At 39.6% G+C, this 25,659-nt stretch overlaps 1 protein-coding gene and 1 long non-coding RNA gene across 4 annotated transcripts in view; one reads left to right on the top strand and one right to left on the bottom strand.

Annotated features, from left to right (window-relative positions):
- Positions 1-25,659, bottom strand: part of JAM2 (junctional adhesion molecule 2) — a 63,111-nt gene that overhangs the window by 16,851 nt on the left and 20,601 nt on the right. For all 3 annotated transcript variants that reach the window (XR_015240395.1, XM_086675777.1, XM_086675778.1), the window contains exons 2-5: positions 10,847-10,912; positions 4,876-4,983; positions 2,421-2,573; positions 592-794 (exon numbers count right to left, since the gene is read on the bottom strand). Coding sequence is in view for 2 of the 3 variants with exons in the window: in XM_086675777.1 (XP_086531903.1) it covers positions 592-794; positions 2,421-2,573; positions 4,876-4,983; positions 10,847-10,912 (530 nt within the window). In the remaining variant the exon portion in view is untranslated. The remainder of the gene's footprint in view (positions 1-591; positions 795-2,420; positions 2,574-4,875; positions 4,984-10,846; positions 10,913-25,659) is intronic.
- Positions 730-4,468, top strand: LOC147577559 (uncharacterized). The gene is made up of 2 exons (XR_015240397.1): positions 730-857; positions 1,264-4,468. It is a non-coding gene; the product is annotated as an uncharacterized LOC147577559 (long non-coding RNA).

Here is a 25,659-nt window from a genome sequence, read left to right as displayed (position 1 = left end):
TTGCTTATTTCTCAGGAAATAACCCATCCTTGTCCTGCCCTGGTGCCTCCCTTTGACATCATAAGATATTTCAAGGGTTGAGGCTAAGTGGGGAAGGTGAATCTATATCATTTCAAACTCACCTTGAGGCTTTTATCACCTGCTCTGAGAAAAAATAAATTTGAAAAGTAAATATAGCGAAGTGTGACGGCAGGTCTTCTGCCCAAGTTCTCAGTGTAAAATTCATCGGACCTGCTGACTGAGCCCGCTGACGCTGCAAGGGCTGGAGTGTGGCCCTCGTCAAGGAGCCACAGCCAACAATATGCTTTATTATTTCCCAGAGGATCTGGTATTTAAATGTTACGGTGCGCGTGTAGATTGAAGGAACGAACCTTTTGACAGTTGTTAAAATTATTATTATTAGTTCTTTGTACGGCCTTCCCATCTCCTTTTCCATCACTTCCGTGGGCATGTGCCATCTTTCCGGCACCCCCTCCCTCTCTCCACTTAAGCAATGGTTATCAGCCCTCTATTCTCCATCATTTTAGTTCTAATAATTTTTCTTCTCCAAATACAAGACTGCTATTAGGCCAATGCTTATCATGACCTTACCAGAGTCCCAGATTTTGTATTCATTGTATATGAGCTGTTGCTGCTTTGGGGGCCACGTCTTGGATTCTCTAACAAATTGACGCCATCTTTAAACCACGTGTACTCAGGAGCTGGATTCCCTTCTTTGTCGTGACATCGCAGCTCTACCACAGTGCCACTCAGAGCAGAGCTGGGGACGTTACACGACGGAACTGCTGGAGCCACTGAAGGATGGAAGTCAAACGGCACTGGTTATTTATAAGCTAAACAAGAATTTTAACAGCCAGGTAAAGATGGGTTTATTGGACCCCTGGGATAGAGACTGGCTACTTGTTCAAGAGATCCCTTTCCTTTCTTCATGGGGACACGGCTAGACCACGTTTGCCAGGCCCCTTGCAGCCAGATGGAGTCACATGCATGAGTTCTGGCCAATGGCACGTGGGAAAAGTGATATATGCCATTTCTAGACCTGATTCTTGACCATAAACACTAATCTAGGTACTACTTCGAAGAGATTTTGGAGCTGTAACTAAGGTCCCAAATCTACTGTCTTTTAAAATAGGGAGATAACATAGATGGGTCTGACCTAATTGCATGACCCCTTGAAAAGTCATTTTCTCTGGTCGGTCACAGAAGGGAACGTCAGAGATTCAAAGCACAGGAAGGATTCAACATGCTTTTGTCGGACTCTAGGTGGAAAGGGCCACGTGGCAAGAGATGTGGCGCCTCCAGGAGCCGAGTGTGGCCCTCAGCTCACAGCCAGCATGGAATGGAGACTTCAGTAGTGCAGCCACAGGAACTGAAACCTGCCAACAGTAGTGAGCTTGGCAGTGGGCATCTCTGCGGAGCCTCCAGGCAAGAACTCAGCCCAGCTGACTCCCTGATTTCATCCTTCTGATACCCTAGGCAGAGAGCACAGTCTTACCTCCTGGACTTCTCTGAGCTACAGAACTATGAGCTCGTAAGTGGCTGGTGTTTTAAGCTGCTAGGCTTGTGATCATTTGTTCTGTAGCAACGGAAGACTGATGTACCAGCTGAATCTCCTGCAAGGTTTTCTGAATTAAATTTCTACTATACTGGTACATCGCTAGCATTTTAGGAAGACCCTGGGTTGTATAGAAAAAGGAAGAGGAGTTATTTGACTCTCTATGATCAACAGTTTATATTAATATCTATGGAGAAGAAAAGACCATGTTCCTCTGCTAACTGTCAGCATGAGCTATTAGGATCTATCGATGAGTCTCAGAGTAACTAAATATATTGGCTTTGGAGTTAACTCCACCAGGGTCCGAATCCTGGTCCAGACACTTATTGGCTGTGTAGACTTGGGAAATCATTTAGCTTCTATTTTCTCATCTATAAAAATGAAGATGTCAGTGAAGATTAAGTAAAATTACATATGTGAAAAAGGCTAACACATACTAGTTGCACGGTAAATGCTAATTTCCCCTCTTTACCAAATAACCTCTAACTCTTTCTCTGGCCTACTTTTTCATTTTATTGCTTTTCCATCATCTCATGTGATAGGATTTTATGTGGTAAGAGATATACCACATATACTGAAAGGTACTGAAAAATAAACTCTTAGGGGAACTGCTCCTATGTACAGGATAGGGCCATTAAGATACCATAATCTTAAATGATAAGAGATTTTGTCAGAAAAAATTAGTGAGAGTAAAATTTCAGCAGCAAATGAGGTGAAGAGGAGATATAGCCAAGATTTTGCAGGAAAGGTGCTGATTTCTAGAACTTTCCTGACTGGGCCCCCAGGTTGCCTCATTGCCCCAGGGCTGGGGGATGAGGGAGGGAGGGTGGACAACAGTAATCCCACAGATACAAGCGCATCATACCTAGTACTTCCAGAGTAACCGTATCTTCTTCCAGGTTTTGGCCTTTCTTAGATGGGGCACTAATTTCACAACGATATTTCCCAGCATCATTTCTTGTAACATTTTTGATCCGTATACTGAAATCTATCATCTCGGCTCGATATTTAAAATCACCTTTTAGAAAAAGAAGACAATGACGTTAATAAGAATGCAACTAACTTTCCCTATACTACCTTCCTCAAGTCACCTCGCTTTTATTCTATTTGTGCCTCTAAGCACTGAATTATTTTGAGGCAAATTATTTTATTTTATTTTATTTTATTTTATTTTATTTTATTTTTTGAGGCAAATTATTTTAGCATGTCATCTATTATTATCAATGCTTTAAAAGCTCATTACATATTCAACAGGAAAAACAGGAAGTGGAAAGAAGTGTATAATAAATTAAAAATTAAAAATAAAGCCCCACTAGGGGCGCCTGGGTGGTTCAGTCAGTTAAGCGTCTGACTTCAGCTCAGGTCATGATCTCACGGTTTGTGGGTTTGAGCCCCGCGTCAGGCTCTGTGCTGACAGCTCAGAGCCTGGAGCATGCTTCGGATTCTGTCTCCCTCTCTCTTTCTCTGCCCCTCTACCGCTCACACACTGTCTCTCTGTCTCTCAAAAATAAATAAACACTAAAAAACAAATAAAAAAAAATAAAGCGCCAGTTAAAGGTAGTTGTATTTACCCTCTACCCGCTCCCCTCCCCATAAGCCTAAGTCTTAACTCCTTAGGCTTGTTAGTGATGGCCTAGCTTTCTAGACAGTGATATGGACATAGGGTAACATGACTACAACTGAGCAATGACCCTCCACCACACCTCCACACCATCCCTTCCTCCTTTCTCTCAAGAGTCTAATCTACTGAGCCAGCAAGAACAATTGCATTTTACATCCTTTACAAATGAGCTGAGACATGAAGGGTCCAGGGTCTCCACGGACTTTGCCTTCTTCTGTTCTCTGTCCTGTTTGGGGGGTGTTGTGTTCTAGGTCTCAGTCATTGTTGGTTTCATCTCATACTTACAAAACATATTCTCTTTCACCATACACAAAAATAAACTCAAAATGGATTAAACCTAAATGTGAGACCTGAAACCATAAGAATCCTCGAAGAGAGCATAGGCAGGAATCTTTCTGACAGCAGTCATAACAACATTTTTCTAGACAGATCTCCTGAGGCAAGAGAAATAACAGCAGAAATAAACTATTGGGACTACATCAAAATAAAAAGTTTCTTCAATGAAGGAAACAATTAACAAAATTAAAAGGCAGCCTATGGAATGGAAGAAGATATTTGCAAATTATATATTTGCTAAAGGGTTAGGATCCAAAATATATAAAGCACTGATATGACTCAATACCCCAAAACAAATAATCCAATTAAAAAATGGGCGGAAGACATGAACAGACATTTCTCCCAAGAAGACATACAGATGGCCAAAAGACACATGGAAAGATACTCAACATCACGCCTCATCAAGGCAAATCAAACCTACAATGAGATATCACTTCATACCGGTCAAATGGCTAACATCAAAAACACAACAAACAACAAATGTTGGTGAAGTTATAGAGAAAAAGGAACCCTTGTACACTGCTGGTGGGGATGCAAACTGGAGCAACTATTGTGGAAGAGTGTATGGAAGTTCCTCAAAAATTAAAAATAGAACTACCGTATGGACCAGGAATCGTACCCCTGGGTATTTACACAAAAGATACAAAAATTCTAATTCAAAGCGGTAACACACACCCCTATGTTTATTGCAGCGCAATTTACAATAGTCAAATTATGGAAGCAGCCTAAATGTCCATCAATAGATGTATGGATAAAGAAGATGAGGTATATATACAAAATGGAATATTACTCCGCCATAAAAAGAATGAAATCTTGCCATTTGCAATAACATGGATAGAGCTGGAGGCTATTACCCTAAAAGAAATAAATCAATCAGAGGAAGACAAACGCCGTATGATTTTCACTCATATGTGGAACTTAAGAAACAAATGAGCAAAGGAAAAAAAAAAACAACAGAGAGAGAGAGAGAGAGAGAGAGAGAGAGAGAGAGAGAGACAAACCAAGAAAAAGACTCTTAATTGTAGAGAACAAACTTATGGTTACCAGAGGGGAGATGGGTAGGGGAATGGGGGAAATATGGGATAGGGATTAAAGAGTATCGTTATCATGATGAAAATAAAATAAAAATAAAATAAAATAAAATAAAATAAAATAAAATAAAATAAAATAAAATAAAATAAAATGAAATGAAATAAAATGAAATGAAATAAAGTAAAATGAAATAAAATGAAATAAAATAAAATGATAAAACCCCCCACATTGTCCATAATTAGCCCTGTCCTGTTTTTATTTGTAAATTAAAGAATCTGGGCTACACTTGGTGTTCTCTTGCTCTCACCTCCTCAAGTCTACAGCATCTTACCTTGAAGAGACTGTTGGTAGTAGACAAAGGAGACACTCCGACCCAGTTTCTTCCACTCTAACCTGGAGGACATGGTCTTCTTTGCATATTTGCAGGCTAATATAACCTCTAGGAACAACAACAAAAATACTTGTTTTCTAATTGTTCCTATGAATTTATATTTTACTTAAGTAAATTGTTAAACAGCCTTCAGCTATTCCCATTCATTCATTCATTCACTCATAAATCACTTCAACAGACTCCATGATGAACCTGAGAGCATTACAGCTCTTCTCCATAATAATTGCACGACACTATGTTACTCACCCTACTTCTTGAGCCTCGGTTACCATCTGTAAAATGAGACAGTATTTCCTAGAGTCGAAGTGAGTCCTCAAATACAATAATATATGCAAAACACACATGCCTGGATATAGTAAGTAATGTGAAAATGGCAGTCATGGTCAATGATTTATCTCACTATTCCCAGTCTCAGTCATCAAGGTTACAGTTTGGTAGAAGAGGCAAACAAGATCATGTAATTTTGATCCATTGTGATAAGTGCCATGAGTGCCATGGAGGTTAACAGAAAGGGTGCTTCACACCTAGTGCCTAAGAAAGGCTCTCAGTCCAGCCTGTGGAATCCACAAACATTCCATCAACAAGCTACAATCTCATTCGGGTTCCTTTTTTGATAACCCTCTCTATGTATGTATTAATACAAACCCAGTATAGACTTCTACTAAATCATGGATTCCTATTCTTTCTCCAGATAAATTATGAAAAGATTCAGTCTTGGCATCAAGTTTAACTGCCTCCCTGTAGTTCATTTCAGTTACTTTATTACAGGAAATTTACTGCAGTCACATCTTTAAAGAATTCCTGGAACCCTGAAGGAACCCCCACTTAACTGTCCAAACAAGATCACCAAGGTGGGGAGAAATCCTGTGTCTGCTTTGAGTTACCAAAGGAAACTCTGCTTGTAAATATTTTTAAAGCACATTTCAATCAGGCAATCTAGAGTGTCACCTTCATATTTCTGAGATTTTTTTCCCCCACGATGCATCTAGTTTGACCCCAAAACACCAATCTTTGACTAGAAGAGACTAATTATGTTAAAATCCTTTCCATATCTCTGATTTTGATATAGGAGATTGAATGCCATTTTTAAAAAGAATTCAGGATATTACATGATATGGTAGATTAGAAAGCAATTCTTGTACTATCCCAGGTTTATTAATATACACACAAATATGGACAAAAAGCCTATAGAAATATGTATGAAAATATTAACCCAGCGGTGATTTTTGTGAGATAGGATGATGACTTTTCTTTTTGTTATATGGAGCTTCTAATTTTTCTTTTAGTTTTACACATGTTGTTAGGATAAAAGGTAATGGAAAAAAGAAAACAGAACAGAGAAAAGGAAGGCAAGGGGGGGAAAAAAGCCCACAAAATTTGCCATCAAGAATGCCTGAAGTTTTTAGAACAGGTTTACATTACGAAGAGACATCGTTTTACAGGCATGTTTACAATTATGCCACAAAGACAAATGTGTGCTGAGGGACTTGTCTGAGGAAACACGGTTCTGTTCTGTTGATTAAGGAGAATGGGTGGTGACTTTCCGGAGTCTTGAGTTTTAGATAGGTTTCCTTCCCGTATTTTGTTGAGTTTCCAACAATTAAACACACACCCACACTCATTTTTAGCCCACACGCCTACATCTTAGGAATAAATTTGTATTCAGTCACACTGCTCATAGATTTCATATACTTTTAACTAGACACACACGCATACACACACACAGCTCTTTTTACCAAGATTTGACTTCTCTCCTCGCTGCTCCATGGAAAACCTCTGCAGAAATTATATTCAAAACTGAAACCAATGGATTGCCTAAATACAGTGACACCACTCCAGCTTCACTCCAATGACCATGTAAGATGTGGAGGAATGTTCTCTCCAATTGGTCCAACTATTGAGTACTTACTGTTGTGTCCACCTTTGTTCCTGAGCTATATCAGTGAGCAAAACAAAGATCCCTGTTCTTTTGGGTCTTGCAATTTGCAGGGGGAGTCAGGTACGTAAGAAATATCATAAAGTGAATTAAATACCACATTAGGAGGCAATGGGCGCTATGGAAATAAAGTAGAGTAAATCAGAATAGAGACTGAGTGCTATGGAAATAAAATTGAGTAGATCAGGAATGTTGGGGTGCAGTAAAAAGAAAAAGAGAAATGGAGTAGTCAGAGTTCAACTCAATTAGAGAGTGACATTTGACCAAAGACTTAAAAAAAGAAATTAGAATTCTTTAGAATTTAAACACAAATTTCCTAGAATTCGAAACTGGAATTCATCACGTGTTTCTTTGGGAGTATTCCAAGCAAGGCAATGGCCAGTGCCTAGATCTGAAGGGGCCAACACCATGACCTCCAGAACTGTGAGAAACAGTAAGTCAAATGGAACCATGGCGTCAACATCTGAGGATAAAGAACCAAATGAATGGAGAAGCTAACTACCACAGACTCTCCTCTCTCTTTGCAGCTAAAATACAGCACTTATGATCAGAATAATTCTGTAGGTAGCCCTCAGGGTTACTAAACCCTAATGTAGTAGTTTAAGGCACGGACTTTGGAGTTGGAGCTCTCCCATATACAATGTGTGCGATGTTGGACAAATTACTTAACTCTTTTTGAACGTTATATTCGCATTTGTATAAAGGAAAAAAATGATGGTATTCATCTTACGAAGTTATTGTGAAGATTACATGAGGTAATATACTTATACACTTGGGTATGTACTTATATATATACTTATATGCTTGAGGTAATATACTTATATAGTTGGTACACAGCAGGTGCCCCATCAATGGTTATAACTGCTTTCACTCATGAAAAACTTCTTGTCATTGTAGTTGAAGTACGCCTTGACGTGATAGAAACCCACGCTTTCTACAACCCAAATTTACCTAAAAAAATCACTCGAATTTGAACTAAAATGTTATCTCAGTTGTAGACAGCAAAAAACAGGATACAGACATAAATCATATTTTCCCAAAGCAAGGCATACTGAAGCATACAAATGTACCATGGTTTTTAAATAAGATGATTATTTCATTTCCAAAAACATGTCTCTCTTGATTCGAGGAAAGAGATTTCTTTGTTTAGAAGAACTATTAGCAATAACTATTTTCATGTAGCAAAACAGCCACTTTTAGGAATCACCTCGATAGAAAGCACTGTGGGTTTTAGTTTTTCTAGGATTCTGTACTGCCACTTATCTTTTGATTTTATTCTCTGTGCTCAAGTTAAAAAATCATCAGAATCTGATGTAATGCAAAAACAGAATCGATGCTACCAAAGCAGTTCTGAAGACTTATGAAGAAATTACTTCTGTGAGAAAAAGGCGTTCTATTAAACTGATTTATAGCTCTCAGGATTGGACACTCTGCATAAAGGCTGCTTATATAATTTATAAGCCTAGCAAAGCTGCCCTTGCTTCAGTCTTGCTCTGTTCTTGGCACCGCTATGGGAAGTGACACAAAACAGCAGTACCGAAAAGAAGGAATTAATTCATGATTTGTTGACATCGGAGAGACAAGAAACAAAAAATGAATGAGGTGGAAAGTACCTACACAGAGACATAAATTACAAAATATTTTAGACTTGAACTGAAATTAAGTTACTGCGTAAGATATCCTGCAACTAAAATGTGGATGAAGATAGAAATTTATTTTTTGCCTTTAAGGAGAGCTAGGTTGGAATGACTGGAGCACATATGAAATCGAATCAAAGTACAATTCTTAAGTAAAAGGAGCAAAGGGGAAACAAAACAATAGAAAATACTTACTTGGGAGTAAGACTAACATTTGATTGCAATACATCATAGAAGGATTTTTTATATTGAAAATAAAACACGCATTAAAAAGTAATGTAGGGCGCCTGGGTGGCACAGTCGGTTACGCGTCCGGCTTCAGCCAGGTCACGATCTCGCGGTCCGTGAGTTTGAGCCCCGCGTCAGGCTCTGGGCTGATGGCTCAGAGCCTGGAGCCTGTTTCCGATTCTATGTCTCCCTCTCTCTGCCCCTCCCCTGTTCATGCTCTGTCTCTCTCTGTCCCAAAAATAAATAAACGTTGAAAAAAAAAAATTAAAAAAAAAAAAGTAATGTAAATAGTACAAGATTTTATTTGGAGCGATGGAAATTTTTGCAACTAGACAGAAGTGGTTGTTACACAACATTGTGCATGTACTAAATGCTACGGAATCACTCATTCGAATGTGAATTTCACCTCAATACATTTTAAGTTTATTTATTTTGAGAGAGAGAGAGAGAGAGAGAGAGAGGAAGGGAGCAGGCAAGGGGCAGAGAGAAAGGGAGAGAGAGAATCCCAAGCAGGCTCCACACTGTAAGTGCAGAGCCCAACACAGGGCTTGAACTCATGAACTGTGAGATCATGACCTGAGCCGAGATCAAAAGTTGGATGCCTAACTGATTGAGCCACCCAGGCGCCCCTCATCTCAATACGTTTGTTGAAAAGTAATGTAAGACTGAAGAATATAATTTTGGCGACCTCACTGAGATGTCATGCCATAGGGCCTGGGCAGAAGCGGGGGCAGGGACGTATATTCATGGTACCCAGCTGGTTCCAACAGTAAGAACCTCCAGGAAAGTACAAAGTAGGACGGTTCACTTCCTTTGTCCCTCACAGAATCCTGGCCCATCTTCTCTTCTCACTGTGTGATCCCTCTTTTGGCCTTTCTTGTCAACTTTTTGACATCTCGTCCAGCCCTGTTTATCCTCCAAAGCCCTAAATTACCCCCAATCATTAATTTGCTCTTCCCACTTCTTTCCACTTAAAACTAATTCATGATAAAGAAGAAGTGTTTTGTTAGCTTGATCATATAAGATATTAGGACTTTTGAAAGAACTCAGTTAACTATAGTTATTTAAGTGGTTTGTTATCAAGTGATGTGTTACTTTTGAATGGCAGGCTGGTGGTTACGATAGCACATTTTTACTGCACAAGCTTAGGTAACACTATGTGCCAGGCACTGAGCAAGTACTAGTTAAATACTAATCTACTTAGTTCCTCCCCACCCAGTTCTCTTCTTCAATCTTTGTCTCTTTCCTTCAAACCTATCTCTCTACACTCCAGGAACCTAAGACTTGCCTGAAGAAGAGGGATCAGACACATTTGAAACTTGTTTCTTAAATGTTTACAATCTCGGGCCTAAACAAGCAGCACACTTAGGAAATAGTAATTCTTCTGTTTGCCTAGTATTATTGTGTTCTAGGTAAAAGAGCCTTCAGAAAAGTAGCAGGTAGTCAATATTTGAAGTAAACTTATAAAGCCCTTAAAAAGTTTTTCTTGGTTAATAGAGCTTTGAATTTTTTTTTTAATTGTGGTTAAATACACATAACCTCTGCCATCTTAATAACTTTTAACTTTTTGCCAGCTTAATGATTTTTAATTTTTCAGTAGTGTTAAGTACATTCACATTGTTAAGCAACCAATCTCTAGAACTTTTTATCTTGCAAAAGTGAAACTTTATACCCATTAAACACCAACTCCCTGTGATAAAAATACTTGACAGGACAAAATCATAACAAAAAATAGGCTATATTAATGTCATCTTAAATACGTTAAGTAGAGTGGGGTTTGCAGTGTTAATTTCCATTTGCCATATCCAGCTAGCTGGAAACTTTGCAAGACCTCCATCTACCAGTTTCACAAATTAGATTTGCTTTGTTGTAGATAATTTACGCAATAAGAGGCCTTCTTTGTACATCAGGTCTTTCATCAAATGTCCAAAATTTCCATTGAGGAGGTGGGGAAAGAATTCTCAAGTGGAAATAGCACAGAATGGCATGTTGGAAGGAAGGATCAGTATGAGGCAAGGCAAAGGGTCCCAACAAATAGAAAGATAACATCATACGCATCATACTTTTGAGGTAAACAACCCAGCCCGTGAAAATCAGTAAGTTACTCTACCTTGATACTCTATTGCTGTGACTACTTGATGGCCTTTTGGGGCAGACGATCCATAGGCCTTATGATCTGAAAGATTAAAACAGATAAGACAATTAAAACAGCACCAAAGGCCACTTGCAACTATCTGAATGGAATGGAACAATAAGGAAAAACGGCCTAAAGTTTGATGACTGCTTCACACATTCGTAACACATAGGTGTTAAAGTATCAAAATAAGAAAAATGAAGCCAAACCGTGGATGTCTCTTCCAAATTTTTGTACTGTGGTTTTCTGCTTTTCTTTCACAAAGCCAAACCCATGAATCTATTAGGGCTCCATGACAGACAACACAATCTCTTAACAAACCCTGATTGTTAAACAGGTGTTTTTGCCCTTAATTTAGCTTAATATGCAATATACTGCCTAAGATAGTGTCCCTTTAAGATAAAAGCTAATTGTTTAAGGGTTTAAGTTGCTTTACAAACTTGTCCCTTGATTATACCTATATTATATAGAAATAGGTCATTTAACGTATTTTGTACTATGAAACATATATATAATATATACTGCATATAAATTTTATATACACAATTTTGATGAAAAATGCAAGCAGAATATCTTTATTTTTTCCCCAAACATTTCAATGTTTTTCCACGATTGGTCGGTCTATAGGATTGAAATGACTGACCAGTTATGGTGGCTAATGTGATCTAATAATAATAATAATAATATGATGATGATGATGATGATGATGATGGTGTATCATCACTTTCATAAACCTACACAGAAATTTTCATTTTAAAAAGAGCTTTTACTTTTTTTTTATTTGATACAATTCAACATTCAAAACGACTTGGTGTGGTAGGCATTGGTGTGGTAGGCATGATTAAGACTTCAACAACAAAGTAGTAGAACCAGGAATTAAAACTTTTTTTTAATGTTTATTTGAGAGAGAGAGAGAGAGAGAGAGAGAGAGAGAGAGCGCACGCGCACGGGTGGGGGAAGGGCAGAGAGCGAGGGAGACAGAATCTGAAGCAGGCTCCAGGCTCTGAGCTGTCAGCACAAAACATGACGTGCCGCTCGAACCCACGAACCACAAGATCATGACCTGGGCTGCAGTCGTCTAACCGATTGAGCCACCCAGGCACCCCAAAACTTTTTTTTATATTTATTTTTGAGACAGAGAGAGAGAGATAGGGAGAGAGAGAGAGAGAGACAGAGCATGAGTTGGGGAGGGCAGAGAGAGAGGGAGGCACAGAATCCGAACCAGGCTCCAGGCTCCGAGCTGTCAGCACAGAGCCCGATGCGGGGCTGGAACCCACAAACTGTGAGATCATGAGCTGAAGTTGGACGCTTAACTGACTGAGACATCCAGGCGCCCCTAGAATTTCTTAACTATGAAATAATTTATTACATTTCTGGGAAGGAAGAAAAAATGTTTCCTAAAACATGCCATCTTTGATTTATCCATATGTACACTGGCATGTAAATTAATCTTCCCTGTGTTGGGTTTCATCACTCCTAAGGAATACATGCTATTTTGGATAACTTTCTTTCTTTTTCTCTCTCTTAGAAGCCTGGACAGCAAATATAACTGTGAAATTAAAACTCTCAGAAACCGGGGCGCCTGGGTGGCACAGTCGGTTAAGCGTCCGACTTCAGCCAGGTCACCATCTCACGGTCCGTGAGTTCGAGCCCCGCGTCGGGCTCTGGGCTGAAGGCTCACAGCCTGGAGCCTGTTTCCGATTCTGTGTCTCCCTCTCTCTCTGCCCCTCCCCCGTTCATGCTGTCTCTCTCTGTCCCCAAAATAAATAAACGTTGAAAAAAAATAAAATAAAATAAAAAATTAAAAAAAAACAACTCTCAGAAACCTACAGGCCTCAAATGTCTAGCTCTCCTGTATAACACTGTATAACTATTCAGGTTCTATATCTCTAAATTGCAAACATCTTTGTTAGGCAAGTCAGCAAAGGTGGTGTCTATGAGAAGAATGTAGAATTGAGCTGGTCCTTTTTATTGGCATTTGTAAATATATATATATATATATATATATATATATATATATATATATATATACATACACACATATATATATACACAAATATATATATGTATACATATATATATTTTTTTTTTAATATTTTTATTTTTAAGTAAACTCTACACCCAACATAGGGCTTGAACTCACAACCCCAAGATCAAAAGTCACACACTCCATCGACTAAGCCAGCCAGGTGCCCCCACAGTTGTAAATATATTTATATACAGCAGACTTATGTGGCTCAGTCTTAGAGAGGCTTCAGGTCACCAAAGAATGATCTCATAATATCACTTTTGCTTGTATAGTAATAAAAAAAAAAAAAAAATGAAGGGGTCCAAGCAATCTTTTTAAGTATCTCCCTTTTCCCTTTTCCATATATGTCTGTCACATACCAGAATATGTGCCATAGTCCTCTGAACCCCACCGTCACCCCTATTTGCCTTCCTTTTCCAGTTTCTCCTCTCCTTCCCCAACTTTGTTTTGTAGATCCCAAAGGGAGGATCCAGATCTCCAGAGATCATCGGGAGGGAAGACCCGAAGCTGGCCAAGCTCAAAGAGTCAGGATCTCATACGTTCCTGCTGCATGATCGCGGACTGTTTTTCCAGTGATTCTGATTCCAAACCATTTTTCTGTGACACTTTCAAAGCTCACTTTGAAAAAGCCTCTATTCTCCGTTAGCAATGGGTAAATTAGTGCCCTCAGAGAATTTCTGATTGTGACAGGCATTTCTTGTGATTTTTGAACTATTTTAGTACCTTTTTTAGACAAAACAATGAAGATTTCTATTCCCTAGAAGCCAGTTGAGGGAGAAATCTGGGCAAAAGAGAAAAAGAAAATCTTTGTTCCCTCCACATCATCACATCTTTGAACTTTTCAAACACTGCACTGCCTACTGAGAAAGTTTATTTTCTTCAGCAGGCTTAGGTCTGCTTTCATTTGAGGCAAATGTTAGTCTCATCTGAGATCGGAAGATTTAGCCCTGGGCTCAATTGTTTTCCCCTCTTCTCAAATCCCAGTTTCCTATTTGCTAAAACATCCTTTGAGAAAGATTTCTTAAATTTGCAAAAATCGCTTGAAAAGTCCTATGGAAAAGTAGCAGCGGTGAACTTCAGAAACGTGATCAATTTCTTCAGAACTTGTATATGTATACATATGAATAGGAAAAAAAAAGTGTCCCAGATACTAAGAGAGGATTGACTGAATGGGAAAAACTATGAAGGCCAAACAAATTATAAAGGGGATTCGTTTTAGTAAATTAATAAATAGATGCTACTTCTTGATACCTGAATATTTATTTCTGCGATTTTAAGTGATGTCTTCTAGCTACATTGCTTCCTCTGGTTCTATTTACTTCTAGGCTTGCTTTTATTTAAGTAAAAATATAAAAAATGTGTGGTCATCTATGATGAACTTATTTAAACAGAAAGCTGTGAATCTTAAAAGAAATCATTTGTTATAAGATTTCTGTCTTGTTTCAAGCCTTTTTGGTCTTGGAATTCAGTTGTGTTTTGTTTGTTGGTGGTGGTGGTGGTGTTTAACTTGAACCCGGTAACTTTATGAAAACAAATGTTGGGTTTTATATCAACATTTTACTAACAGATTTTAGGAAGAGTCTCTGTTGGCTGTTTTCTTGAACTGATTTTTATTTTTTCTTCACTTTTCCAGAATGAGTTTAAAAGAAAAGAAACAAAAAATTGTCCTGTAGGTCTGCTGGCTGAGGTCAACAATTGTTTTAAAGTTAGCTACAAAACATCTCTAATAGTTTTTGGATGTGTTCCAAAATCACTGGCAGAAGTTCATAAAATGAGGTTAAGAGAGAATTATTTCCATAATTGTTAACAACTCCAAGTCAAGTAATCCCTAACCAAATGAAACCTTTTATGTTTCTTTTCTCCCAACTCTAAAAATAAAATTTCTTACACTATCGCTCATCTAAAATACTCTTGTGTGACTAAGAATAATCTAGTATGATTAAGAATAAATATTTATATTCATGCCACAATTTAAAAATTTACTATAGAAGTATTTTTAAAGTCACACTTTGGGGGTGCCTGTGAGGCTCAGTTGGTTAAGCATCCAACTCTCCTCCATGGCTCAGGTCATGATCTCACAGTTCATGAGTTTGAACTTCAGGTGGGCTCCAAGCACGGAGCGTGCTTGGGATTCTCTCTCTCCCTCCCCTCATTCCCTCTCTCTCTCTCTCTCTCTCTCTCTCTCTCTCAAGCACACATAAATAAACTGAAGAAAAAAGAAAGTAACACTTTTAATTGGACATGGTTACGAAAAATTGATGTGTCACAGAGGTTTTTTTTGCTTTAAGAGTACACTACAGAGAGTACCAAGCAAGTTCTAAAAACTGTGGATATTAGTTATTTCATAAGTTTTCAAAAATGAAAATAAAATGTGGCTTTAACAGTCACTAATATACAATCATTGTGCTAATGAATATTGAAAAGATGCATGGGGCTAGTGGTAATAGATAAAATAATACCATCCAGTATTTATTATGGATTAGTGTATTTATAAGGTAGAAATAACCCAATGAAGTAGGAATTAGGAGTTAGATAATATACTTATCTATCTCACTATCATGCAAGGGGGGAGAGGATGAGAGGATCAGGGAGAGGGGGAGAGGGAAGGGGAGGGAGAGAGAGACACACACAAACAGACGCGTCCTAGTCTCTCAAACTGGACGTTCTGGCCCTTCCTTTTAACGAGACCTTGATATCCTATATGCAGAGAAAGGGAAATCATGCCAAAGTATAAGGAAAAATAAAAGATGTGACTTTGGACCTACCCGTGGCTGATGTCCTGATGAGTTAATGATGATCTAAAGAATTAAAGGGTGATTTTGACTATGAATAAATTTTCCCCTTAAGAACCTAGCATCTAAATAAGATGCGACTCCACTGTGTTAATATCCTCATTTGACAGATGTGACGATTGAGAGAGGTCCTTGCTCAAGGTCACAATGTTAGAAAGCAGAGAAGCAAAGATGTGCAGTTTCTTCTAGTTAGTGTGGCTGCACAGACCCTTCCCCCTCCTCATTCTCAAATCAGCACAAGGCATTGTGAGAAAGTCATATAAAACTGGATTCTGTGAGAAGCTCTGCAGATGGCTTCACATCCATTTTCTTCCCTTTTTTTTTTTTTAAAGTTTATTTATTTTGAGAGAGAGTGTGAGCAGGGGAGGGGCAGAGAGAGGGAGGGAGAGAGAATCTCAAGCAGGCTCCATGTTGTCAGCACAGAGCCCGACACAGTGTTCCATCTCACAAACCGTGAGATCATGATCTGAGGTGAAATTAAGAGTCAGACGCTTAACTGACGGAGCCAGCCAGCACCCCCACATTCATTTTCAATCTTTAGGGTTGTAAAGATATTGTTCTGAAATATAACAAATTGTCATTTTATTTTTTTCAACGTTTTTTTTTTTTTTTTTTTTTTTTTTTTTATTTATTTTTGGGACAGAGAGAGACAGAGCATGAATGGGGGAGGGGCAGAGAGAGAGAGAGGGAGACACAGAATCGGAAACAGGCTCCAGGCTCCGAGCCATCAGCCCAGAGCCTGACGCGGGGCTCGAACTCACGGACCGTGAGATCGTGACCTGGCTGAAGTCGGACGCTTAACCGACTGCGCCACCCAGGCGCCCCCAAATTGTCATTTTAACAGAGCAAGTGTTAACGGGCAAATATTTATGATGAATGAATAATTTGAATAAACCTTGTATATTTATTATATACTGCACTAAACTTTTATGCCCTCTCCTCGTTTCTGTTTTTTTAATCACTTGAGTATAAAAAGAATGATTGGTGCTTCAGAATTGAGTATATAGTTGTTTTCATATAAATTATATGCTTTAGTATATTTAGGGAAACTTTCAGGGGATTCTGTTACCAAAACCACTGAATGATTAAAATGGGGGGGGGGGTATATTAGATAGAGATGAAGTAAATTAACTTCTTACAGTAAAATAAATTCTCAAAAAATGTTTAAAAGGTTCTTCAAGCCCATCTTGCAATGTTTAATGGTGGCCTGTGATATTGGAAAGCCATCAACTGGCTGAATTTCTCCCTAGGTACTCCCCATTAGGACATGAAAGAAACCATTTTAGGATTCTGAGATCTTTCTTTAATATTCCCCAAGTGACAATCCCAGTCAAACACAGTATGTTCACCAATGGCATTAACCATAGATTTAAAAATTTTTTTAATGTTTTTTTGAGAGGGAGAGAGACAGAGGAGCGGAGGGGTGGGGGCAGAGAGAGAAGGAGACACAGAATCGAAGGAGGCTCCAGGCTCTGAGCTGTCAGCACAGAGCTCAACACAGGACTTGAACTCATAGACGGCGAGATCATGACCTGGGCTGAAGTCAGGTGCTCAACCGACTGAGCCACCCAGGCGCCCCTAACCGTAGACTTTAGATAGACGACAACAGTCAACTGAACTCCAGTAGGCTCTCAAGGTAAGATGAAGAAATGCCAGGGTGCCTGGGTGGCTCAGTCAGTGAAGTATCCGACTCCTGATTTCAGCTCAGGTCACGATCTCATGGTTTGTGGGATGGAGCCCCGCATGGGGCTCTACACTGACATCACAGCCTGCTTGGGATTCCCTCTCTCTGCATCTCTCCCTCTCTCAAAATAAATAAATAAACATTAAAAAAAAAGATGGAGATGTTAATACGAATCACATACTCAATGGAAGGTATGGGTGTCGACCATTCTATGTTCTGACCGGTTCTCCCTAAGATTAAGGTGCCAGGAAGCCTAAATCTTTGTAAGAGTAAGATAAATTGTTACTAAAGATGCCAGATATCAAAATAGACACATGGTGTAAAGGCAAAGAACATTAAAATGGGAGAGGTAAAGAATAATAAACCTGAGTGTCTCTCCTCACTAATTGACTCATGTGGTCTGGATTGCGTCTCAGGCACATCCTTTTATTAGAGATGGTGCATCAAGCTTTGAGAGCTTGATGACATTTTAACTTAACATTATTCATTGCCCTTTGATCTGAAATTGTAGTCACTAACTCCTAACTTGCAATATGGTTTTTCACGATTCAAAGTACAGAACCACCACCAATATCTGATCGTCATATTCTCTACTAAGCTCTTTCCACCCTGACCCTACATAGATGCTTGTTTTAAACTCGTTGGACCTCCAGAGTCTTACTTCTCTGCTTTACTGAATGAATTTGGGGAATCACTTTGATGCATCCAATGTTTTGAAAGCGCAATCATGCAGTAGTGAGTACAAATTAAGTTTTACAGGGATTAGCACAGAATGTCGAAAATATTCTCTAATATTTCTGATCTGTCAAGTTTACAGCCTGCAAATAAAGTTATCTTTACATTTCTTTTTAAATTTTTATTTAATTTTATTTTTTATTTTTTAAAGTTTACATCCAAATTAGTTAGCATATAGTGCAACAATGATTTCAGGAGTAGATTCCTTAGTGCCCTTTAGCCATTTAGCCCATCCCCCCTCCTACAACCCCTCCAGAACCCTCAGTTTGTTCTCCATATTTATGAGTCTCTTCTGTTTTGTCCCCCTCCCTGTTTTTATATTATTTTTCTTTCCCTTCCCTTATGTTCATCTGTTTTGTCTCTTAAAGTCCTCGTAAGAGTGAAGTCATATGATTTTTGTCTTTCTCTAATTTCACTTAGCAGAATACCTTCAAGTTCCATCCACGTAGTTGCAAATGGCAAGATTTCATTCTTTTTGATTGCCGAGTAATACTCCATTGTATATATAAACCACATCTTCTTTATCCATTCATCTATCGATGGACATTTGGGCTCTCTCCATACTTTGGCTATTGTTGATAGTGCTGCTATAAACATGGGGGTGCGTGTGTCCCTTCGAAATAGGACACCTGCCTCCCGTGGATAAATGCCTAGTAGTGCAATTGCTGGGTCATAGGGTAGTCCTATTTTTAGTTTTTTGAGCAACCTCCACACTGTTTTCCAGAGTGGCTGCACCAGCTTGCATTCCCATACATTTCTTAAATGAAGACAGAGCACTGCTAATGTTTAAGTCTTTCTCTGAGTTAGGAGATTTACAAATAATGAATAAATGCATCAAGGGAGGCCAGACGTGAATTGAACAAGGCTTAAGCTTTGGGGCCCTCCCTCACAATAGCACCTCCGAGGCCCTGGGTGGGAAGGCCTAGCAGTGGGTGTACATTCTGTAAAACTTGCAAGGACAAGATTTTTTTTTTCTTGGTACAATTTTTCTTTTTTTTTTTTTTTTTTTTCTTGGTACAATTTTTCTTAGCGAGGGCTCTAATAATCCATCTTTGCACAGAATTATGGGCTTCTCCATATTGAGTTTACTTAGCTTCCTAGACTTGACTACCTATAATAAAGAAAGCGATCTCCAGAAATCATTGTCTGATAGTTCAACCTTTAAAGCACTAAGGATTTTATATGGTCAACAACTTAGTGCACCCCTGCCCTCTCCCTCTGTCTCAACTTTCATTTCTTAAAATATGGGGGTTGCATGAATCTTATTTTTCATCTCTCCTGCTGGATGATGATTCATAAAAGCTTTAGCCCTTACAGGGCATACATATGTTATTAATTAAATTCTATTACCATAAACACTTGCAGAAGAGATTTGAAAACTAAGGGAAACCCTCCCAATTTTTATTGTTGCTTCATGTTTCCTTTCATTAGTCTTCAGGAAGCCAAAGGAACCAGAACCATTTATTCTGAAATGCAGAACATGGAAACAATGGTTTGGCATTGCTTAACTGTCATATTTTACCACTGTTAGGTAAGACTCCTCAGAATTAAGTACCCTGATTTCTCAGGTGCTTTACATCCAGGGACTATAATCCCCCCCACCCCTTTTTTTTTGTTTTTTTTAGGTAAAGACAGTTCTCTCACTCATTATTTTCATTTTGAAACTGGTTCTACACATCCAACAGTGAGCTAACATCAAAACATACCTTTTAAGGTCAGTCAACTAGACCAGTCAACCAGGAAATGGTTTAATGAAAGTTTGTGTCATGGATTGAATGTTTGTGTCCGTCCCCCCTCACTCCCAAAATTCGTGCGTTGAAATCCTAACACCCAATATGGTGGGATCAGGAAGCGGGGCTTTGGGGATGAGTAGGTCATGAGGACGAAGACTTCACAACTGGGAATAGTGCCCTTATGAGAGAGACCCCAGAGATGCCCATCTCAGCCATGTGAGGACCCAACAGGAAGGTGGCAGTGTCTAACCAGGAAGCAGGCTCTCACCAGACACCGGATCTGCCACCACCTTGGTCATGGAATTTCTAGCCTCCAGAACCACGAGAAATAGAGGTTTGTTTCTGAGCTACCCGGTCTACGGTGTCTTCACTCTTGCAGCCTGAACTAAGACAATCTGTCGACATTCAAATCAGAGCTGCGTCCTGAGCTGCTCAGGACATGAGCAGGTACCATTCAAGATCCTATTTTTGAAACTTATTCAGATGAAGCAGTTAAAAATGGACAAAGGTATCTGTGCACAAATAGGGTGTAGAAGTCTAATTGCCACAACAATATTCAGGTGAAATGGTTGTTTGATATCTTGTGTAGCGTGGGGATGACTGGATTTGTGACAGAATCAACCAGATAGTTTCAATGTAGAGGCAATCTTAGCACTTCATTTTTTGATGAGGTGCTATCAGAACTGACTTCTCATCCAATGGGATAAAGAGCGAAATACACCAGTGCCATTTTCAACAGCTTGGCTTTTTGACTAAACTGTTGATTATCTGAAATCAAACAAAGAGCAACATTCAAGCCCAGATGGCTGAGGAAAGCGTTGTCTGTTTAAAGGTGGCAGCCCAAGGCTTGATTACAGATGAGGACAGAATAAATCCTTGTCTTCAGGAAATCACAACTAATAGAGATAAAATGAGACCTAACTGGCTTTGAAACCCAGTGCTGTGAATTACTGGTCACACCGCCTTGGGCAAGCTACAGCCTTAACCTTGTAAACCTGTTTCCATTTTCGTAAAATGAAGCTAGTGGTGCCTTCCCTCACTGGTTATAAGATTAAATTAAATAAAGTATGTAATTGCTTAGCCCACCTCCTGGCACACAGTGGATGCTCTACACACGTTTGCTTCTTAGCTCGCCCCTCTCACTTGACTGCTTTTTATCCAATGTGATGATGCGAGTTCAGTGCATTACAAATGATTCCACGGATTGCATGGATGGATTGCAAAAACAGTGAATGAATTGGTAGGGTTATATTTTTTCTTCCTTTTTAAATGATTAGCATGATGTCCTCATTGCAGTGGCTCCTCAGAGTGGTGGGAAGTCCTGTGTTTAAATTCTACCTCCTCTTTATGCTTGCTGTGACCTATTTGGAACAGCTATAGCCTCTTTGGGCTGCAAAACATGACGCATGACTTATGATGATGAAGCCTTCCCTAACTACTTTCACTGACACAAGTCACCACACCCTTCACCTTGGTAACACCTTCTACTCTTAGCATCCAGGACAACATGCTTCCCTGCTTTTCCTTCTCACAAGTCTTATTCTTGGTCCTCTCCTCTTCTCTACGCTTCTTCATTAATACTGTGATCCAGACTCATGGCATCAAAACACCCCCAGATCCTAACAATTCCCAAGTATATGTGTCCAGTCTGGATCTCTGCTGAACTCTGGACTCGGATTCAAATGCCTATTTATCTTTGCCACTGGAAGGCTTAACAGACATTTCAGACACTATGTCCAAACCTCATCTTTCTCTCTAAACCTACCTCACTTACCTCACCTCAGATGATGGCAACTCTATTATTCCAATTGCTCTGGCCAAAAAGTTTGCACTTGTCCTTAATGAGTCCCGTCGCTATAGCCCATGTCCAATTCACCAGCAAACCCTATTAGCTCTACCTTCAACATGCATCCAGAACTATTTCTTACTACCGCCACTCCTGCCACCTGCTCTGAGCACCATACTCTCGGCCTGGACCACTGCAATAGACTCCTGACTGGTCTTCTACTCTATCCTGGCCCTCTCAGATCTAATGTCAGCACATCCACTAGAGTGATCTGTTAAAACGCTAAGTCTTGCTCAAAACCTTGGACCAGTTCTCCATTTTCCCCAGACTAAAGTTAGAAGCCCTTACACTGGCCTGGAAACCCTACACAGTCTGGTCTCACTTCCTTTCAACCTCCTCTCCTCAATTCTTCCCTCCCTCTGGCCTCCCGGTTCATCCTCAAAACAGGCCAGGTTTAGGCTGCTCCCTCTGCCCCAAAGGCTCTTCCTTCAGATGTCGACTGTGTTCAAAGGACACCTCCTTAATGAAGGCTACTCTGGGCATCCTATTCAATATTGCAACCCCACCTTTATCTGGCTTTTTCCTTCCGAACTTCCTGATTTCCTTTATCCTGCTTTGATGTTTCTTTTTCCCATCGTACCTATCACCTTCTAACATACTATATAATGTACTGAGGCACTGAAGGCAGGGACCTTTATTTTCCTACCTGTATCCCAAGGGTCAAGCAGTGTTTGATATGTAATAAACACTAAGTAAATATTTGCCAAATGAATGGAAACAAAGTTAATTTATGGGGGGAATGAAAATGGAATATAAAGAGCTATGCTTAATTTTTTTAATTAAGAGATGTGCTGCACAAGATTGATCTGTGAAAGATTTTGGTTTTTTTTTTGTTTGTTTTTGTTTTTTTTAAATTTTTTTTTCAACGTTTATTTATTTTTGGGAGAGAGAGAGACAGAGCATGAACGGGGGAGGGGCAGAGAGAGAGGGAGACACAGAATCGGAAACAGGCTCCAGGCTCTGAACCATCAGCCCAGAGCCTGACGCGGGGCTCGAACTCACGGACCGCAAGATCGTGACCTGGCTGAAGTCAGACGCTTAACCGACTGCGCCACCCAGGCGCCCCTGATCTGTGAAAGATTTTGAAGCAGCTAATTGTGAAATTAAAAACACTTTATCACAATGGAATAATTTTCACATTATGCTGCAGCAAAAAATAATGCTGTAATGGTAGTAGTATATAGTAGGTAGTATGTAGGAATAGTTACCTAAAATGTGATTTTAAAAGGCACAAATCACCATTCTTGTTTTTAGAAATATGTCTTAAAAATGTATAATTTAGTAAAAAAAAATTCTAATTTTAATAACACAAGATGAAAAGTTTTAGTTTTTTAATTTTTTTTTTAATTTTTTTTCAACGTTTTTTATTTATTTTTGGGACAGAGAGAGACAGAGCATGAACGGGGGAGGGGCAGAGAGAGAGGGAGACACAGAATCGGAAACAGGCTCCAGGCTCCGAGCCATCGGCCCAGAGCCTGACGCGGGGCTCGAACTCACGGACCGCGAGATCGTGACCTGGCTGAAGTCGGACGCTTAACTGACTGCGCCACCCAGGCGCCCCAGTTTTTTAATTTTTTAAAAAATGTTTATTTATTTTTGGGAGAGCAAGAGACCACGTGAGCAGGGGAGGGGCAGAGACACACACACACACACACACACACACACACACACACACACACACACACAGAGAATCCACTGGTTCCAGGCTCTGATCTGTCAGCACAGAGCCTGACGTGGGGCTCAAACTCATGAACTACAAGATCATGACCTGAGCTGAAGTTGGACACTTAACAGACCTGGGTGCCCTGAGAAGTTTTATTTTTTAAAGTAAAATTATTTGCTTTAAAACTTTTGATATATAATTTAAAATAACATTGTGATGGTTAATTTTGTGTTAATTTGGGTGGGCCAGAATGTCCAGACATGTGGTCAGAGATTATTCTAGATGTTTCTGTGAAGGATGAAATTAACACTTCAATGGACAGTCTTCGAGTAAAGCAGCTTGCACTTCATAATGTGGTGGGCTTCATCCAATGAGTTGGACTGACCTCCCCTGAGCAAGAGGACAGCCGGCAGACAGCCCCTGGACTTGGCTCTTTCAAGTGGCTCTTCCAGCGTTGGCTCTTCCTAAGTCTCCAGCCTGCTGGCCACTCTGCAGATTTTAGACTTGTTGGCCTCCTTAATCGCACAAGTCAAGTCCTCAAAATAAATCTTTTTATTTATATACACATCCTCTTGGTTCTGTTTCTCTGAAGAACTCTAATACCAGAATCATAATGAATTACAGTAATATATTAATTTGGGGTGTCTACTTTAATACAAGTGTGCTTTGTATCTTAGCAGTTCTTTTCGGAGGTTCAGCAATGTACCGTAATATTTTAAAATGTTCCATAGTCATTAATGTTCCAAGAAGAGTGACCTAGAACAAACACCCTGCTCTGAGCCATGTCTATATCCTCAAGGACAATGAGTAGTCTTCCTTATTTTTTCACACAGCCTTCACTTGGAGAGGAGGTGGGCACAGGAGTGGAAGCTCAGCCTCCTCTCCATTAAAATTCTCTCCAATCTTCAAGGCCTCTCCTAAGTCTCACCACCTCTAGCAAGTTCTCCTGTCAGAGCTGTAGGTAACATCTTGACTACCCATGGAACTTTCCTTCCCCATCCACTTAGAGAAAGTTAAATAGCATTTATAATTTGTCATAGTGGATGGCTTTTGTGACACCATTCTCTCTTGGTTCTCTTCTCTGACGCCCCTTTCCTGTCTCCTCTCCCTCACACTGGCCACTGACTTTTAGCATTTTAGAGAAGGATGAAGTTTCCATGGTCATGAAAGTTTGAGAAAATTCCATTAATGAGTTAAACAGGGGGGTACTTGGCTGGCTCAGTCAGTAAAACATGCGATTCTTGATCTCGATCTTGATCTTGATGTTGATCTTGGTGAGTTCGAGCCCCATGTTGGGTGCAGAGATTACTTAAAAATAAAATCTTTTATTAGATTTTTTTTAAGTAGGTTCCACACTTGGTGGAGCCCCAACATGGGGCTTGAAATCACAATCCTGAGATCAAGACCTGAGCTAAGATCAAGAGTTGGATATTCAACCCACCGAGCCACCCAGGCACCCCAAAAATAAAATCTTAAAAAAATTAAAATTCTTCATTGTGGGAGATATTAGAGTCTTTATGCTAAGCAGCATTGTGACTCTCCAAGAGGAAGCGTAATTTAGAGCATGAACACTGGAGTAGAATAAGAGAGAAAAAAGCCCAAGAAAAACTCCTATAAAAGAGAAGAGAATCATAGAAACAAGAAAAACTAGGGCAGAATGATGTCATGGAAGTCAGGGATGGGCAGACTTTCAAGGAGGGAGAGTCAACAATGTTGGATGTTCCAGAGGGTCAAGTAAGGTTTTGACTGAAAATAAGCTGTGAATTTAGAGACTAGTAAATCGTTGGCAATACAGTGATTGCAAGTTCAATGGCATGAGAAAGGAAGTCTGCAGTGGGCTGAACAGTCAGTAAAAAAACAGAGACCAATAGAGATCACCGATTCCAGAACTTTATTACAGAATCATGGTGAGTATTTTTCCCCACTGAAATTGTAGAGACCTGAACATGTGTGTAACCCGTGATGAGAGAGCTGGCAATGAAAATAAGGTGAAGGTATATGAGGGAGGAGGGAACAAAGGACCCAAGGAGACTCTCATGAGCAAAAGAAACTAGCTTTCAACAGGAGGGAGGGCTCTTTGGTTCAGGAGGGAAATTACTAAGGATGAGTAATGAATGTGCACAAGTTTGTAATTCATCTGCCTCCCTCCTGCATGAGGTAGTTTCTTCTTCTTTTTTTTGTTACAAAGAATTTTGTTTATTTATTGTTTACAAAGAATATGGGGGAGGGGCAGAGAGAGAGAGGGAGACACAGAATCCAAAGCAGGCTCCAGGCTCTGAGCTGTCAGCACAGAGCCCAATACAGGGC

This window comes from Puma concolor, chromosome C2 (genome assembly GCF_028749965.1).
Source record: "Puma concolor isolate L17-30 chromosome C2, mPumCon1.1.hap2, whole genome shotgun sequence".
NCBI classification, from domain to species: domain Eukaryota; kingdom Metazoa; phylum Chordata; class Mammalia; order Carnivora; family Felidae; genus Puma; species Puma concolor.
This window is presented reverse-complemented; position numbering and strand designations above follow the sequence as displayed.